The sequence below is a fragment of the Phyllobates terribilis genome, unplaced genomic scaffold, assembly GCF_046119375.1.
Source record: "Phyllobates terribilis strain yellow unplaced genomic scaffold, ASM4611937v1 Scaffold_3__8_contigs__length_932513732, whole genome shotgun sequence".
In the NCBI taxonomy this organism is placed as follows: domain Eukaryota; kingdom Metazoa; phylum Chordata; class Amphibia; order Anura; family Dendrobatidae; genus Phyllobates; species Phyllobates terribilis.
The window spans coordinates 404024627-404044677 of NW_027362763.1; the positions used below are offsets into that span (position 1 = coordinate 404024627).

Below are 20051 nucleotides of genomic sequence, written 5' to 3' on the forward strand. Positions count from 1 at the left end.
GATGGTTGACTTGAATATCTTAAAATTGACCTAATGTGTATATGTGAGATTGAGAAATCAATATCATATATTGTTATAGTGGGCTTCAGGTAACCTCTTCTCTTTTGAATAATTGGGAGCACTGCTTGGGCTCCTTCAATCCCTCATAATTAAAGCTCTTGTTCCCAAAAATGCTTAGAGAAATTTTGATAGAGCACCTATTAATTCAGTAGAGGTTGTACCAGAGGATATGAGTATTTACAATAAGGTTCTTTACAGGGGAGGTCCTGATTATCTTATTTTAACCAAAGTGCTGAGGCCATGATTTTGTGCCACTTACTAATAAAGTATTACAGATTTCCCTTCAGTCCTTTTTGGTGCCACCTTCTTGACGAACTGCACAGCTCTGCTGTTCTCAATATGGCTGCTGGTGGAGAAGCATCTGACCAAATCTATCCATCAGCCTCTCCATTCTTTTCCTGCCTTTCATACTGTATGCCATAGCATAGGAAAGGCAAGGGAGAGATGGTTTAGAATTACCACTGCACTCTAAATCCTATTTGAGCAGCCATCTTGGAAGCAAGAACCCAACGCTGATCTGAGCAGAGGAGGTAGTGGCCTTCAAATTGAGGGTACCTGGTAGTATACATGAAAAATGAAGAGCACTTTTTTTGGCCCAAGGTGAAGAGTAATTTTAGTTGTTAGTATATTTTTTTTTATTCGATCCTAACCCCTTTAAGCTTTCTACTGTGAGGCTATAATGTACATTTTAATAAACTAAACATCTGGATGACTTTATAGGTTCTTCTAGGCAAACTATTGTAAATTGTTTATAGTGACATATACGATGCTCTTTCATTAACTTTATGGGGAAAACACTTCAAATTACTCAGGGCTTTCAGAAAACTTTAAATATTTTATTAGACCTACATTCCGCGATTTATGGCACCATTTTATTTTGACTCCAGTGCACTGACGATATTTGTCCATCTACAGCAGATATAGGAAATGGACCAATAATTCAGTCACTTCAAATGCTTGGTCTTTCATGCCATGCATTACATTTATTATGTGTTTTAGACACGCTTTTGGACACGCTTCACAAAGTCTCATGGCATATAGGAAAGTGAGAAGAATAAGGGTTTCACTATCCTGTGCCCCTATACTGAGCCACAATTTGGCATAACTTAGCTGACTAAAGTAAGCCAATGTACATCCGAATGGCATCTGTTTTTTACATGTATAATTTAATAAATAATAAAATTGAAATGCAGTTTCATATTGTTATAGTTGTAATGTATCTGTGAAAAATGCATGACATATGGATGATATCCCATATGTGATCCTTTATTTACACACCCATTGACTCATAATGGGCAAGTTTGATCCAAAATTCAGGTCAAATTAGTGTAAGCTGCAATTTATTACACGCAAACCAGCGGTCTGCTTGTAAAAACGTTCATGTGAACCATAACATTCACCTGCATTGTTAAGTCTGCTGTCCGAATGTTATCAATTTTGCAAATGGACAGCACACAGACACTTAATACGCTTGTCTGAACAAGCACTAAGGCTAAGTTCACACAAGTGTGTAACAAAAACGTTCGATTTTCATCTAGAAAAAATGATTCATCATCTCTATTGTCATCTGTATCTCATCCTTTTTTATACATTATCAATTAATACATTTTTCAAGACCAAATTAAGTTTCCTATGTTATTACTTGGAATGTATCTATAACAATCAGATGCTATATGGGTGATCCATATGGGACTAGATTTTTTTGCACACCCATAGACTTGAATAGGACAGTCTCATTTGCAATCTTGAAGAGAATAGTGCATGCGGCAATTTTTTTTCACACGGACATTCGGTTCATGTGAAAAACTGTTTTCTGAACAGCCCTACTGAATAACATTGGACCGAATGCTGTCCGTGTGAGGTCAGGTTTTTTGACAGACAGCACTTGGACCGAAAATATGGTCTTGTGAATGTACCCTGAATTTGTGTCGGATTTAGATCCAAGTGGTAACGTTTCTCCTTGCAGACAGTGACATGTCAAGCCTGACATGTCGAGGTGAGGAGACTTTTAAATCAAATTTAGCCAACAGAATGATCAATTTGATAAATATGCCACATTTTAAAACGTCAAGTCAAAGTTTGCACTGTCTAAGACAGTTTTAGTAAATTAGCCCCAATATCTATACAGAGTATACACTGGTCATTAATATTCTAGCAAATCTAACTAAATGGGAGTCTAAGAAAAATGTTAGGGCTGTGCCTGTTAATAATCTCATTGGCTGTTATTAATGAAGCAGAATGGTGAATGCAGACTGTATCTCAGTTCTGCCTTCATCTTTATAAGTCTGTTTCTCATCTACAAAGTAAAAAGAAGTCTGTTTTGGGGGTGTTTTTACCAAGCTATGGTTGTGCACCTGAAAGTTATTATGATATGGCATTAAATAGAGTTTTCTGCTCCCTGAATAAACATATCTGCTAATATGGGAAAAGGCCAGTATTGCCTGCTGAGCTCACAGGATTTCAGTAACATGCCTTTGATTTATTTTTGAAAAAATACATTTTATCGTCATACTTTCAGCAGATGCGTTTTATAGAACAGCTGGAAGTGCTTTGAAGTACGCATTTATGCTATTAACTGATAGAAAGTACTGCTTTTTTTCAAATTTATTTTGCTTTCTTGCAGTCCCTAAATAGCTTTCTTAGTCAGGGACTAGGGTTAAAAAAATAATTTAATATTAACCCTAGAGATTCCATCTTTGATGCTCAGTATTTGAAGTCTCTCATTCATTTCCTACATTATTCTTAAAAATCCATACGAAAAGTTATTTTCTCTTTGAAATGGCATGAATAATTTATTTCATTCAACCCCGTGACCTGTGAATATTGCATATTTTTATTTGGATATGACTTTTTACTACCCTCATAGAAATACTAGTATCCATTACGAATTTCATAGTAAAGTATCAAAAGCAAATGAAAATAAACTAGAAAATAAAGTGAAACCAGAAAGAAAGCTACAAAAAAATAAGCATGCTATTTTACAACATTGTTTAGAGGGCATATACAATATAGATAAATCTGCTGTGAAGGTAAAAAAGGACCTTTCACCAGTCTGATCATGTAAACTGGCCATATCATGGAATAGTGGCTGGTAAGTTGAGTAAAACGCATTTTCTATTTTTCAACTTCTCCTCTCCGTTGCGGATCATAAGCAGGCAGCAACATAAGGGAAAAAAAGAACACACCCTCCTCTCCTCACTGATGTCTGCAGCTGCTGGATAGAGATACAGAGCTGAGTTATGTATCATTACAAACACTTCCAGATCTCACCTCAACCTGCTGTCAGTTTTCACCCTATTCTCCAAGCTGACTGACATGAGATGAGATCTGGAAGTGTTTGTAATCATTCATAGTTCAGCTCGGCTCTATCTCTACCTTTTTTCCCCTGTATGTTGCTTCCTGCATATAATTGGTCAACCTTCTGCCGCAGAAGAAGTACAAGCCATCAGTGACAAATTTCTGTTCATGTCCAGTTGAACTATAACATAAATTATAACCTAAACTTTACAAGCTAATATCTTCCACAATGAAGAGGAGACATTAAAAAATAAAAATTATGATTTACTCAGCTCTGCAGACACTATTCTATGATGCAGTCAGTTTAACATGCTAAAACTGGTCAATTGTCCTCTTTAATTTAGAAGTTAAACGATTTTGGCCTCTTGTGTAGCCCTACACATATTTCTATGGGCCAGTAGAGTATTACAGTTTACAAGCTGCAAAGTAAATTCCTTTTCTGATTATACACATTAATAACATGTTATTGAGACTCATAAGAGTCTGATGGGCTGAATCTGACCACATTGATTCTAACAATTCTAAAGCTGCCTCCCATATACCTTACACATAACTCATACTTGGAACCATGGCTGAGCTACCTACAACAGCAGCTTAGTAATGACATGGATCCACCCCTTTTCATGACATTGCTGAGAGATTTATAACATACTATAAATCTCCACTAAGAGTTTTTATTAAATGGCCCAAGTAACAACCTAATCTTTATATAAATGCCTAGTTTTTATAATGCAAGGTTGTAGCTTCAGAGGGTTACCCTGGGTTCTGGATGTCTGATGAGGCACCAACAAACCACTTTGAATGGGCCAGGGTGTTTAGATACATGGTGGATGCAATACAATGAACCCTTTACTCTGGATAAAACAAAACCAAGCTACAGCTCTGTAGGATGTTATTGTAAGTAAAGTCACCCAAAATATCTCTTCCATGTGATAATGTGTAATTAACATGTAAGCTCTTATTTTCAGTATGTGTGACATCGAATTATCAACTAACCGTTTGTTCAGCTCCATCTCCTACAGCAGGCTGGTAAAATATTCTATATCGTTGCACTTTGCCACTGGCCAGGTCCCATCTCACAGTCAAGCTACTGGAGGTTGCATTGAACACTTGCAGGTTACGAGGACCGTTTCTTGGACCTAGTGTAGTAAAAGTTAGAAATTATTACATCAGTATTAGCATACAATACAATGCCCATGTATCCAACTGTCCTAATGTTGTACATTAAAAGCTCAATCATTGAAAAAAGAAAAGTTTTGCAACTTTGTGATATATTTTTTTTAAGCCTTTGAAAAGTTTGTGTTCACTGAAGAAGCTAAGAAAGGAGGATTATTACAATAATATATTAGAAAGTTGCATAATCTCTCATTAATGATGATAAATATTTATATAAAACTGGAAAATGCTTTCAAGAATGGATTGTTTTAGAAGCAGATTTTAGTAAATATTTAATAGATTTTACATATTTACTCACTTGGCGTTGTTACAGGAATCTTTGGTACTAAGAGAGCAGAGAAAAAAGGAAATATAATTAGAGTTATAACTTGATACAGCTCAGAGATAAAGTGTTATCCAAAAAAGACAAGGCTTTACATGTTTTCTCAACTCCTATAAGATCTTCACTTTCTGATTCATCAGGGTAAATAGCAGTCACTGAGACTTCATATCGTGTATCGGAATCAAGCTCTTCAAATACCAAACTGTTCTTTTCCCCTTCAAGAATGGTCTGTAATCACATAATTACATGTTTTAAACTGACAGAGTAAAGTGAAAGCTCCTTTGAAGGATTTTATGAGGCTGAGTGCTTACCTCTTTCTTTCTTTCTGGCTGCCCAACTGGTGCCCAGCTTATTCTGTACAATGCCACATCTGGTGCACCATGGTCCCAGGTGCCCCTAAAACTATTCGTAGTTATTTCTGAAAATCTGAGATTGAGTGGTGCTGGCACTGGAGCTGTTTATATTAAAATATATCAAACAATATATCAAACTGTCAATTTCTAATTAAAATTTTGCTTTCCAGAAAAAAATGTTGTAATATACATTATATAAGGCCCTATTAAACTAGTTTTATAATACTGAAGGTGCATTAGTCTGGATGTCTTCAGAAAATGTTTGCTCAGGGAGGTATTGGATCGCCTTAAAATATCTCTATCACTTGTGTTAAATACCTTCTAAAAAATTCCTGAGCTCCCTGATTAAACTGCTTTTTTTCCATTTTGAGCTCTGTTGCTCCATTGCTGAGATATGCATATTTATTGTTTTTGAAGAGCAGTATGTGAAATCTCCGCTTGCAGTCCAACTGGGCGTTTCTTCAGAGTCTTTTCTGGGGACATGTGCTTTCATCCATCCCGGCCATATGCTTCCAATGATATCTCGGGTGCATCTGAGACTGCTCGTCTTCCAAGCTGTGATTGGCAGTGTATGGTATGGACTGGTGAAAGTGCCCGCCATCAGAGAATACACTGAAAAATATGCCTTGTTGGACTGCAAGCAGAGATTTCAACTACTTTGCTCCAAAAGCATCAACTGTGAAAATCTCTGCAATGGATTGACGCAGAACAAAATTGAAAAAAAATGTCACATTCAGGGGAGCCCAGGGTTTTTTACAAGGTATTTAACTACTTTTTTTGAGCAAGTGACAGTTCCACTTCAAGGAAAACGGCTGAATAGAGTCTTATTGGCAATGCTCCATACGAAATAGAATAGAAAAATTAGTTTTCTCATAGAATGAAATAGCAACTACCTTGTAGGGTACATAGCCACCCCATAGGTCAATGTCTTACTCGTTAACAAGTCTTGCAACATGACCACAGAGAATGGTTAAAATTTCTTAAACTACTAGCTACTGCTGCCTTGTATGAGGTTTTTTTTTTATATAAGAAACTTGCAGCCAACAGATTTGTAAGTACCATATGTAGGCTCCTTGTTTTTAAAGAGCTAACGCGATGACAGCTGGGTTAGTTGTAGAGCAGCTCATTCATGGCTTTCTAAAAATGTCATCACTGGTATATCTATTCATTAGGAATTGTGAGACATGGATAAGACAATAATTCTTTTAATGCTCCTTACAACAGTTAGAGCATATATACAGTAAATACTATAAATATGAATATTTGTGAAAATTTTGCAATTTTTGTTGTGTTTACGCCTGTCCTAGCAAGCTTTGCTAACATAGAAAAGTGGACAGAGATCAGCTGGGACAGAGAGTGGAGCCAAGCAAGCTTGACAATTTCATCATAAATTTAGCCACAAAATTGAGTAAATTGAGACAGAAATGTCCCTGACTGGTGTACATTTCTAGCAAAAGCGCCCTGCAATCCGAAGATTGAGCATTGGATTAATTAAAGCAAGTGAGTTTTGCATACTTGTGGTCCCTTGTGTAAACCGTGGAGGAGATGATAATCCATCTTGCATTACTGCAGTAACACTGACATTATATTCAGTTTCTGAGAACAGGTCAGTTAAAGGTGTAGTAGTCCTTGATCCATCCACTTCAACCTAAAATGATAAAGAACCATAAATATATAGTTGATGTGGACTATAGAGAGTATAACCATACATAACTTCAGCAGTGTTATCTCTTTGGTAATTAGTAAGCAGTCTAAAGAAAGATGAGTTGACATTTTCATTTACACAAAAGTATTAGGAACAAGAAAATTAATTCAAAGTTAAAAAAATAAAAACCTTTAACCCTTTAGCAAATATTTTAAAAGCCTCTATTAACTTACAGACATCAATATGGAGAATAAAAAATTTTTTTTAGGTAATGTTTTATAAACGAACAATAAATATGCTTATATTACCTCTTTGAAATCCTCCTCTGTCTCAGCTTTGTATCTCACTATATATTTTCTGACATTTCCAGGTGCAGGATCCCATAAGACTTTCATTGAGCTATGAGTGATGTCTCGAAGTCTTATATTTCCAGGGCCTTGAATTGGCACTGCAAAAAAAAATTGTTACATTGAGTACATGAATAAAGCTACCACTAAGTGGATTGCATTTCAATACTACTCCAGTCATGATACCATTGACTTTACTTAGAGTAGTCATGATCAATAACCATAAAGTCTTACATGTCACTTCCTGAGCTGTGAGTGGGTCACTGGTGAGATCATCAACAAGTGCGTAAACGGTCAATGTATACTCAGTGTTTGGGAATAATTCTTCCAAACGCACATCAGTGACGGTTGGGCCAACACGCACCTGTAATTGACAAGAAAATATTATTTCAACCATTGGATGAATAACTCAAACATGCAACAAGCATATTATGTAATTCACAAAATGTCCATTAATAATGAAGGTAAATAACTAAGTGTTGAAGCCAACCACTGCTGGTGACAAAATCGGAAAACATGTTCACTATCGGCCAAGTCTTTTATTTAATTTTCAAATCTTGACTTGATGTAGATGATGAAAAATGTCAGCATTATGAAGTAAAAAAAGAATAGAACAGGCATATCAATTACAGAAAGTGTTTGGATATAACAAGAACAAATCTAAGTGTGTGCTTAAATTGTATCATACTGAGTGCACCGCCATGAGTTTCAGTCCGGCCAATAAAATGTTCTCCAGATTCGAAATTTTACTCATGGAAGCAAAGTACTGGCGCATGAAAGAAGGTTTCCTTAAGCACATTATCATATGCCACAAATGCTGATATTTTATTTGGATTGGCCAGTGGAGCCGCATTCCTCACCTCTTTCTCTGTGGAAGGAACAGTAGCATTGACAGGCTCATATAACAACTGATATCCAGTAGCCCCTTGAGCAGCTTCCCATCTGACGCGCATTGTTGTTGTTCCAATGTCATAAATGTTAAGATTTCGAATGGTGGGGATGGGCACTGTGGAAATAATAGATTCCTGTTATTATAAAGTGTATTTTTTGCCCTCCATTTTGCAAATACTGTTTTAAATTGTTTATGAAGAGAAAATAACGGTTTTACAGTTTGCTTAATATGCATAGAAAATTTGAAATGTCATTGATTTATATCTATTGTACAGACAGAATGTATTACAGAACTACAGGACAAACCTTTTTGATTAATCCCCTGTGTGGCTCCCTCACCAGCAGCTTTTAAAGTATGTTTTTCAAACATACATGACTGTAATGACACTGCTTGTGTCTGATATATGCTGCCTAGGGTTCGGTAAGCATGTCTTCAATGTCAGGTTCTTTTTAAAGGAAATCAGCATGTAGGATCCATCCTCCTAAGTCATCTATATGGGCATATAGGTCTTTGAAAACTGAATAAAGTGATATCAATGTCTTATTCCAGAAAAATCCATGTTTCTCTTATATGTAAATGAGCTGTGGGCTGGACACTGAGCTGCATGAGAAGCTTATTTTAAATAAAAGGGGGCATTACTGGTTTGAGACATATAACACAGAGCAATAGAACTGAACTTTGTCTTCTTACAAACAAATTTGCTGCAGCTCTCACAGCTCTGCTGTATTGTAACACTGGCTACCTGTGAGCTGGAAGATGAAGCGCTGAGACAAACCTGCAGATGTGTCAGGTATAACCACATACAGCTCTGTAGTAAGACCAGGAGAGCAGAGAGCGGCCATTACATGTCATAATGGTAACGACCGCCTTTTTATTTAAATTAAGTTCTGGAGGCAAATTCTCATGCAGATCTATGTCCGACCCAAAGGCAGGAACGGCTCATTTACATATAAAAAAATGTGGATTTCTCTGGATTAAGACATCAGATTGCAGATATCAAGGTATCATTTTATTCAGCATGCCCATATAGACGGCTTAGGAGGGTTGATCCTACTGACAGATTCCCTTTAATGTTGTATGTGAATTGCAATTTGCATCTGTATATAAAATGTGAAACGATTTATTTTCATATGTGAATCTACACTCATCTTATTTTTCATGTTTTAGGAGTAATTCTTTTACATTATATTTTATATTTTTTTGTTTAAATTTGCATATTTATATATTTTTTTAAAGCTGACAGACTGATAAAAGGAATCAGTGATGCAAACAGAAATCCCAATTGCTGTGTAGTTAGGACTGTCAGCTGGTGCAAGGGCAGTGTTAGAAAGCCCGTAGCTGACAACAATGACATAATGTTTGTTTCTTCTTCCTTTGCAATCACCGTAATCTATTTTGACTTGTTGCAGTTGTCAGGTCAATGCTACGGGTCATTCCTGTGAACTGAATGTGGTTTTCATTCAGAGGGAACAGATGTTTCGGCATTTTTTGCTGCATGAATTTTTAATCACTTTAAACATTAGTAAATGAAGACCACCTGTAGTAAATTGACTTTAACCAATAATTTAAGTAATTAGTAGTAAAGCGATTACAAATTTTTATTTGGGCCATAAAATTACCCAAAGTGTGAAGGTAGTTCTTCTGTGCACTATCCATAGCATAAATGTGATAAAACATTATTGCGAGGCTGGAAGTACATGATAATATATAAGTGTTAACAATGAATATAAATGAGATTTGCTAGTGAAAAAATAGAAGTTTTGACATTGATATTCTAAAGAAAAGGTCTGTAAAAATGACCATTTAAGGCTTCATTGAGATGGGCATATTGTACCAGAGTAAACTGTAAGGCAACGTTCACACGTTCAGTATTTGGTCAGTATTTTACATCAGTATATGTAATCCAAAATTAGAAGTGGAACAATCAGAGGAAAAGTACAGTAGAGACCAAAAGTTTGGACACACCTTCTCATTTAAAGATTTTTCTGTCTTTTCATGACTATGAAAATTGTACATTCACACTGAAGGCATCAAAACTATGAATTAACACATGTGGAATTATATACTTATCAAAAAAGTGTGAAATAACTGAAAATATGTCTTACATTCTAGGTTCTTCAAAGTAGCCACCTTTTGCTTTGATGACTGCTTAGCACACTCTTGGCATTCTCTTGATGAGCTTCAAGAGGTAGTCACCGGAAATGGTCTTCCAACAATCTTGAAGGAGTTCCCAGAGACGCTTAGCACTTGTTGGCCCTTTTGCCTTCACTCTGCGGTCCAGCTCACCCCAAACCATCTCAATTGGGTTCAGGTCTGGTGACTGTGGAGGCCAAGTCATCTGGCGTAGCACCCCATCACTCTCCGTCTTGGTCAAATAGCCCTTACACAGCCTGGAGGTGTGTTTGGGGTCATTGTCCTGTTGAAAAATAAATGATGGTCCAACTAAACGCAAACCGGATGGAATAGCATGCCGCTGCAAGATGCTGTGGTAGCCATGCTGGTTCAGTATGCCTTCAATTTTGAAGAAATGCCAACAGTGTCACCAGCAAAGCACCCCCACACCATCACACCTCCTCCTCCATGCTTCACGGTGGGAACCAGGCATGTAGAGTCCATCCATTCACCTTTTCTGCGTCACACAAAGACACGGTGGTTGGAACCAAAGATCTCAAATTTGGACTCATCAGACCAAAGCACAGATTTCCACTGGTCTAATGTCCACTCCTTGTGTTCTTTAGCCAAAACAAGTCTCTTCTGCTTGTTGCCTGTCCTTAGCAGTGGTTTCCTAGCAGCTATTTTACCATGAAGGCCTGCTGCACAAAGTCTCCTCTTAACAGTTGTTGTAGAGATGTGTCTGCTGCTAGAACTCTGTGCGGCATTGACCTGGTCTCTAATCTGAGCTACTGTTAACCTGCGATTTCTGAGGCTGGTGACTCAGATAAACTTATCCTCAGAAGCAGAGGTGACTCTTGGTCTTCCTTTCCTGGGGCAGTCCTGATGTGAGCCAGTTTCTTTGTAGCGCTTGATGGTTTTTGCAACTGCACGTGGGGACCCTTTCAAAGTTTTATCAATTTTTCGCACTGACTGACCTTCATTTCTTAAAGTAATGATGGCCACTCATTTTTCTTTACTTAGCTGCTTTTTTCTTGCCATAATACAAATTCTAACAGTCTATTCAGTAGGACTATCAACTGTGTATCCACCAGACTTCTGCACAACACAACTGATGGTCCCAACCCCATTTATAAGGCAAGAAATCCCACTTATTAAACCTGACAGGGCACACATGTGAAGTGAAAACCATTTTCGGTGACTATCACTTGAAGCTCATCAAGAGAATGCCAAGAGTGTGCTAAGCAGTCATCAAAGCAAAAGGTGGCTACCTTGAAGAACCTAGAATATAAGACATAATTTCAGTTGTTTCACACTTTTTTGTTAAGTATATAATTCCACATGTGTTAATTCATAGTTTTGATGCCTTCAGTGTGAATGTACAATTTTCATAGTCATGAAAATATAGAAAAATCTTTAAATGAGATGGTGTGTCCAAACTTTTGGCCTGTACTGTATAATAGAAACACGCCACCATTTCTGTATTTATCACCCACTCCTGGTTTTGTCTTACTGAACATGAGAACGTGGTCTAAGTTTTCTTATTCTGACTATAAAACCTAGACACCCTCACCATCTATGTAGCCCTATGGAACTAAACTTATCATAGTGGATTCAGTTCTCTAGTGTTAAATCAGAAATATATAAAAAATCACATCAGAAAAATCTGAAAACTTACAGGTAGTCTCCTGGCCAACCAATGGCTCACTGCTTTCTCCTTCCACCACTGAATATACTTTGACTTCATATTCAGTTTCTGGCTTCAGATCAATCAGAACTGTTGATCTTTCATTTCTACTAACAGTGACCTACAGAAAGACATCAATAGAAGCTAAGTACAGGCATAATGTTATAAACCTAACAGATCCCATTATTAGTTATGGACCCTTTGATTCTGACCCCAGGGTGAATACAACCCTATTTATAAAATACCAATAAATAATATTTATATTAACTAGAATACTTGTGATTACTACTTATATAACACAACTTATTCTGCAACACTATAACGCTGTGTAAGTTTTTTTCATCTAATATACAGTTAGTTATATGACTAAGCCAACCAACAGTAAAAAAAAAATACAAAAAAAAAGAACCTGATTCTTAAACGGAAATGACATTTAGCTTATTTAGAGCACTAGGCTAGGATTTTAATACCAACACTATACATCTACTGCCTTTAAAGTTTAGGTTCTCCTATATAGAAGGAATAGAGGTAATGATTAACCAACCGCATCTTAGCATAGTCCAAACCCCAGTGTCTGTGCCCAATTGTGTCTTCTATAAAAATGACGTAAGTTAGGGAGATATTTTTTGTTCCCCGTGGAACATCAAGTACAATAGAAGAAGGCAAAATAAGATTACAAAAATCTTTCCTTTATTCTGTCCTGTGAAAAAATCTAATGCTTACACTTTACATCTGTTAGGTCCTATAACACTATTTACCTGCAGATAAAGGGTTAATCTGCAGGTTATAAGCATTATGAAAGTGTCTGGCCACAGTACTGAAAGTGCGGGACCCTGGAGAAAATAACAAAGATGGCTTTCAGTCGGACAGGCGTGCCCGGAGCAATTACAGTCACCGCTCACAGCACCTAGAGTGACATCTATAATCATGGCCCTGCACTGACTGACAGCTGGCTCTGCACTGATGCAATGCACAGCCAGCTGTCAGTCAGTGCCGGGGCACACCTGAATGATTGAAAGTCAGCAGCTTCCAGGAGAAATAAAGTTCATTTTCTACAGGACGCCACACTTTCAGTACAGTAGCCAGGCACCTTTGTAATGCTATTAATCTGCAGATTAACACCATATCTGCAGAATAATAGCATTATTGGACATGTCAGGTTCCCTTTAAAAGTAAGGTCAGCCATGCACATTAGATATCTGTCAACTGAATGCTCATTTCTGCCAACAGCATTCTCTACCAACCTTCCACACATACAGGTGCTTCTCACAAAATTAGAATATGATCAAAAAGTTCATTTATTTCAGTTCTTCAATACAAAAAGTGAAACTCATATATTATATAGAGTCATTACAAACAGAGTGATCTATTTCAAGTGTTTATTTCTGTTAATGTTGATGATTATGGCTTACAGCCAATGAAAACACAAAAGTCATTATCTCAGTAAATTAGAATACTTTATTAAAACAGTTTGAAAAATGTATTTAAAATCCGTAATGTTGGCCTACTGAAATGTATGTTCAGTAAATGCACTCAATACTTGGTCGGGGCTCCTTTTGCATCAATTACTGCATCAATGCGGCAATGTGGCAAGGAGGCGATCAACCTGTGGCACTGCTGAGGTGTTATGGAAGCCCAGGTTGCTTTGATAGCAGCATTCAGCTCGTCTGCATTGTTGGGTCTGGTGTCTCTCATCTTCCTCTTGACAATACCCCATAGATTCTCTATGGGGTTAAAGTCAGGCGAGTTTGCTGACCAATCAAGCACAGTGATACTGTTGTTTATAAACCAGGTATTGGTACTTTTGGCAGTGTGAACAGGTGCCAAGTCCTGCTGGAGATTGAAATTTCCATTTCCAAAAAGCTTGTCGGCAGAGGGAAGCAAGAAGTGCTCTAAATTTCTTGGTAGACGGCTGCGCTGACTTTGGTCTTGATAAAACACAGTGGACCTACACCAGCAGATGACATGGCTCCACAAACCATCACTGATTGTGGAAACTTCACACTAGACCTCAAGCAGCTTGGATTGTGTGCCTCTCCACTCTTCCTCCAGACTCTGGGACCTTGATTTCCAAATTAAATACAAAATTTACTTTCATCTGAAAACAACACCTTGGACCACTGATCAACAGTCCAGGTCTTTTTCTCCTTGGCCCAGGAAAGACGCTTCTGGCGTTGTTTATTGGTCATGAGTGTCTTGACACAAGGAATGCGACACTTGTAACCCATGTCCTGGATATGTCTGTGTGTGGTAGCTCTTGAAGCAATGACTCCAGCAGCAGTCCACTCCTTGTGAATCTCCCCCAAATTTTTGAATGGCCTTTTCTTAACAATCCTTTCAAGGCTGCGGTTATCCCAGTTGCTTGTGCACCTTTTTCTACCACACTTTTTCCTTCTACTCAACTTTCCATTAATATGCTTGGATACAGCACTCTGTGAACAGCCAGCTTCTTTAGCAATGACCTTTTGTGGCTTACCCTCCTTGTGGAGTGTGTCAATGACTGCCTGTCAGCAGTCTTCCCCATGATTGTGGAGCTTACTGAAACAGACTAAGGGACATTTTTAAACACTTTGGAAGCCTTTGCAGGTGTTGTTTGTTAATTATTCTAATATACTGAGATAATGACTTTTGTGTTTTCATTGGCTGTAAGCCATAATCATCAACATTAACAGAAATAAACACTTGAAATAGATCACTCTGTTTGTAATGACTCTATATGACATATGAGTTTCACTTTTTGTATTGAAGAACTGAAATAAATTAACTTTTTGATGATATTCTAATTTTGTGAGAAGCACCTGTATGTACATTTGGCTCTGGTGAGCGTGCATGTTTTCTGTATGAGGAGAATAGAGAAGGCCACTGCCAAACACCATTAAGAAAAAAAAGATCATGCATGTTGGTAACATGTTGTTGCCTGCATACACATTAGCTGGTTGGCTGTTCGTACTGCAATCACCATCATTAATCTAACGTGTATGGCAAGCTTAATGGTGTAGCTTCAGGTTACAACTTTGAATTGGCTGCAACTGTGCATAATCAGGTATTCAATTCTGCTGACTTCAACAGAGGAGAGTCACAATTTGGCTCTTTCAAAAAACTGTGGTATTCTAGCCAATGGAGGGTAAGCAAAAGGGGATATGAGCCAAACAGAGGAGCTGAAAGTCTGTGATGTAGTCACAGCAATAATTCTTGCATATTTATCATTCAAAGCTGACAGTCATTGGATATTTCTAGTAAAAGTGAACATACAAACCATAAGTTTTATAGGCTTTTTAGTACTACATTGAATGAAATATTTTGCTCCTCTACGTAAAACAGTACTTGACAATTTTCAAGTATTAACCTGTAAAAAAGTATCATATTTTGGGAGGCACCTTACCTCTTGGGGTCTGCCTCCAGCTACAGGATAGTACTCCACTCTAAATCTATCCACACTATGGGATGGTGGAACCCAAGTTACTCTGAAAGATCGAGTGGTGGGCTCTGAGGTCACTAAGTTCGATGGTGGCTCCAGTGCATCTGCAACAGGGAAAGATGTATAACAAATTTTAAAAAAAGAAACAAAAATGGACTCAATGTTCTTCTTCTGAAAGATTTTGCCATACATATTATGGGTTGTGAAAACAAGGCGTGTCTATTAACATACATGGCCTAGGGGTCAGAAATTGGGAATAATGAACGTGAGAAACTTAAAGAAGAAAGTTACTGCTGGCAGGGACAGCATTGGGTGTGTAAGATCAAAAGCCTTTAACCATTTTTCTACGATGAATGCATATTGTGTATACGAAAGGAATGTCTTTCTGGTTCATACTGGTGAGTTGAAGACATATCGTAAGAGTAACTGTTTATTATCATTTTTATATTATTAATAATAATAATATAATAATTTATATTATTAATAATTGTTCTTTTAATTGCAAGCAGATCAATGGGAGTCCAAGTTCTGATACCACCATTGATCTGCTTGCAATTAAAAGGACAACAACATACAAAAAAATTATATCAAATGTTTGGTGACTTAACAACATGTAACTTACCTCCTCCACCCTTAACACTGTTACATAAATTTGTTGTAACAGGATCAACAATGTTGGTTAGCTGGCTGAAATCATTGACGTTGAAGACGTAGATCTCATCAGGATCAGTAGCTATTTCTTTCAGTTCATTTTCATCTGCATTTTTAATACCTAATAAAATAAATAAAATCCCAGGATTAGCAACTTTGTGATGAATCATCCACTAAAATCTTAGATATGTTATATTTGTCTGGCTGTCTCTTCATCCATTCCTCCCATCCTTCTATACCATATTTACTATATAAATCCACAGTGATGGTTATTTAGGAATTAAATGTACTAGTAAAGTCCTGTAGTGAGGAGAAGCAGATCTTAATGTTGGTACACCAGGCTGTATACAAGAACTGTTGCTTCGTAGATTTAGATTTCAATGAGGCTGTCACTACTCTTTTTATTACTTAAAGAAGAACTCTCATCAAAGCTTTTATCCTCTTAATAAATTGCACTAATGATATTATACAACACTCTGTACTTACAATTTCTCATTTTGCCTTTCTAACCAGTTAATTCTTCTCTTTTCTCTGCTCTATGTAGAAACAGGAAGTCTCTTGTCCCTGCATGTATCATACTAATATAGTTTTTTTAAGGTTGAAGGAAAACTAAGTTCATCTAGTTCAACCCATAACCTAACATGTTGATCCAGAGGAAGGCAAAAAAAAACATGTGGCAAACACTAAGCTCCATATTGGGGAAAAAAAATTCCTTCCTGACTCCATATACGGCAATTAGACTAGTTCCCGGGATCAACGCCCTATCAAGGAATCTAGTACATATAACCTGTAATATTATACTTTTCAAGAAAGGCATCCATGCCCTTCTTAAATTTTAATAGTGAATCACTCATTACAACATCATGCGGCAGAGAGTTCCATAGTCTCACTGCTCTTACAGTAAAGAATCCGCGTCTGTGATTATGATTAAACCTTCTTTCCTCCAGACGTAGAAGATGCCCCCTTGTCCCCGTCTCTGGCCTCAGAGTAAAAAGATCAGTAGACAGGTCTTTGTACTGTCCCCTCATATACTTGTACATAGTAATAAGATCACCCCTAAGCCTTCTTTTTTCCACAGTAAATAACCCCGAGTTTAATAACCTGTCTTGGTATTGCAGCACCCCCAGTCCTCTAATAACCTTGGTCGCTCTTCTCTGCACCCTCTCTAGTTCAGCTATGTCTTTCTTATACACCGGAGACCAGAACTGTACACAGTATTCTAAGTGTGGTCACACTAGTGACTTGTATAGAGATAAAATGATGTTCTCCTCATGAGCATCTATGCCTTTTTTAATGCATCCCATTATTTTATTTGTCTTTACAGAAGCTGCCTGACACTGGCCACCAAACGTGAGCTTGTCGTCCACCAATACACCCAGGTCTTTTTCAGTGACAGTTTTGCCCAGTGTTTTACAATTAAGCATATAATTATAAATTTTTTTTCCTCTGCCCAAGTGCATTACCTTACATTTATCCCCATTAAAGCTAATTTTCCATTTATTAGCCCAAGCTTCTAGTTACATAGATCCTCCTGTAATAAAAAATTGTCATCCTCTGTATTGATTACCCTGCAGAGTTTAGTGTCATCTAGAAATATTGAAATGCTACTCTTTTTGCCCCTTACAAGGTCATTAATAAATATATTAAAAAGAAGCGGGCCCAATACTGACCCCTGTGGTACCCCACTGTTAACTGAGATCTAGTCTCAATCATTCCCCTCTTCAACTCCTAACCCAGCTGCTCCCTTCTCCCCCTGCTAGGGACTTTTGCAGTGATTTATGACTCATACAGAGAAAATTGACCTCCTGTTTCTACATAGGGCTTAGAAGGATTCAGATAGTGAGTTTTTAATCATGTGATATCATAGACCTAATGGAAAAGAGAAGACTTAGCTGGGTAGAAGGGCAAAATGAGCAATTGTAAGTACACAGTGCTATATAATATGATGATTGCAATATATTAAGAGGATACAAATTTTGATGGCAGTGCTCCTTTAAATGCTGATTGATTAATGATATAGAGCGTCTCAAGAAGTGCTAAATCATTACTATTTTGGATTCACTTTGTCATCGGAGAAAAGTGCATACTACATATTTGCATACACATGTAGCTGTTCCTGGCCCCTAGTGTAAAGCTAACTCTAAATAACAGAATATAAACCCCATGCTGAGAAAAGTTTTGCCAATTTTGATCTAGGGTATCTAGAGAACTACAAATGATACTGGGTAAACTAAAATAACAACAGCTGACAAATATTGTGATTGCCCTTCTACATATCACATGGAAACAACTTATTTCTTTCTTAGGGCTCATTAACACAACAGTTTTTTTCGTAGAAGTGCTATCCGTTTTTTCCATAGATAGCACTCATATCTATGAGACTGTTCACATGTCCAATTTTATCCTGGGACAGAGTTATCCATAGAAAATATAGGAGACATGTCCGATTTTGATCCGAGCGTCAGTTCAAAATTGGCAAGGCAAGTCTATGGGTCCAAGAAAAAATCGGACCACACTTGGATGGCATCTGAATTTCACGGACTGTGAGAATGGGGACGTGGTGAAACTCTATTTTTTTCTATTCACATAGGTATAAAAACTGATGAAGCCTTATACCTAAGCAAATGCTTTGTACTCAGGATAATACTAGAAATGAGCGAATAATTTTGAAGAACCTTGATTCCAGCGGCCAGGTCAGTATTCCGTGGCTGCCGAATGGGAGCCTTGAGAACCGCCTCCTACTTGCTGGCATTCCTGGCTCCTTTTTTGATTAGCTGGCCTGGTATGACATCTTCATTGTGGCGTGATCCACAAACTACATTTTATAAGGCTTGCTTATCAAAGAAGGAGCTCGGAAGGTAGGAGACATTTCACAAGGCTCCCGTTCGACAGCCACTGACGTAGCCACTGGTCCAGGGTCCTGCGAATTGATTTGCTCATCTCTAGAAAATAAATTATGCTATGGATCAAAGCACAGTCTGTATTTACTATGGCTATAAAGTCAACCTTATAGGAAACGGTAAGTAGAAGACAAACAGACAAGTCTAGGTTGGTGGCCAATCAAGTCTATGATGAAATAGTGATTTCCATATATTTTATTCAATTGTTTTATGCCAAGCTTACAGTAGTAGTGAGTTTCTTAAAATCACATATATTTGCCAGTTATGCGGATTGTCAGTTTTTCTATGTCTTATCAATTCCCACTATATTTCAGCTCAGTGTTTTGTCAAAATGTATTAAAATACCTCTGTTACTGAATACATTTTGGCAGCTGCTATCATTCTTACTTAGGTTTTGTTATTAGTTCCAGAGTTGTGGCTCAAAGTATTAAAAATGATTGGATGTGCCAAAATTAAATCAAGGCAGCATAAAATGATGCAATTCCACAGTGAACTAAAGTCGTAAGTTTCTACACAACTAAAAGAAATATCTGACCATGCTTTTCATGTGGAAAATAAAAACTTCATCTATAACCAAACTATGTGCATAGTTTCATATCATCTGGCTGGCAGAACACTGGCATGCTACCTAGATAGTAGAGTGAATAAACCAGCCTTACAATCAGGATTTCAGGCTGGAGGAAATCTGGCCATTCAAAACATCACGCAATAAAAGTATTCCTTTGTATTCATGCTTTGCCAGTAATATAAATCTGTAGCCAATAGAATAATATAGTCTGCTCTCCTCCATACATTACTGCCATTGTAATATTTTAATGACAGTGAGAAAGTTATTAACTATTTTTACAGGAATCAGATTAAAAGCATGTTATGTAAGAGATAGAGATGTGACAAAGCATGACTTCTATCAATGAACAGATTTAAATCATGCTTTTTAATGAATCAGGTGTATTTAAAATCTGATGTGCACCACGCCACAAATCTTACTGCAGTTAGAGACTGGAGTAAGATATGTGGCGTAAAGGGTAAAGTTTGTCATGAATTTGATGAGCATTGGTTGCCACACCCCTATCTGGCCCCAGCTCCATCCACTTTGAGAATGCGAAAAGTTTAACATCTTATAAAAGCCCCATGGAGCACCAAAACGTTGTCATTTTTCAAAGCTTTTTAAGTGAGGATACTGGTGTACAA

The 20051-nt window shown here is 37.3% G+C and overlaps 1 protein-coding gene across 3 annotated transcripts in view; it reads right to left on the bottom strand.

The window, feature by feature from the left end:
* COL12A1 (collagen type XII alpha 1 chain) overlaps window positions 1-20051 on the bottom strand; it is a 175574-nt gene that overhangs the window by 78670 nt on the left and 76853 nt on the right. For all 3 annotated transcript variants that reach the window (XM_073675570.1, XM_073675573.1, XM_073675572.1), the window contains 11 exons: window positions 15932-16081; window positions 15274-15413; window positions 11883-12012; window positions 8061-8206; window positions 7435-7564; window positions 7162-7301; window positions 6724-6856; window positions 5167-5309; window positions 4951-5083; window positions 4832-4858; window positions 4354-4496 (listed from right to left, as the gene is read on the bottom strand). In XM_073675570.1, coding sequence (XP_073531671.1) covers window positions 4354-4496; window positions 4832-4858; window positions 4951-5083; window positions 5167-5309; window positions 6724-6856; window positions 7162-7301; window positions 7435-7564; window positions 8061-8206; window positions 11883-12012; window positions 15274-15413; window positions 15932-16081 — 1415 coding nt within the window. The remainder of the gene's footprint in view (window positions 1-4353; window positions 4497-4831; window positions 4859-4950; window positions 5084-5166; window positions 5310-6723; window positions 6857-7161; window positions 7302-7434; window positions 7565-8060; window positions 8207-11882; window positions 12013-15273; window positions 15414-15931; window positions 16082-20051) is intronic.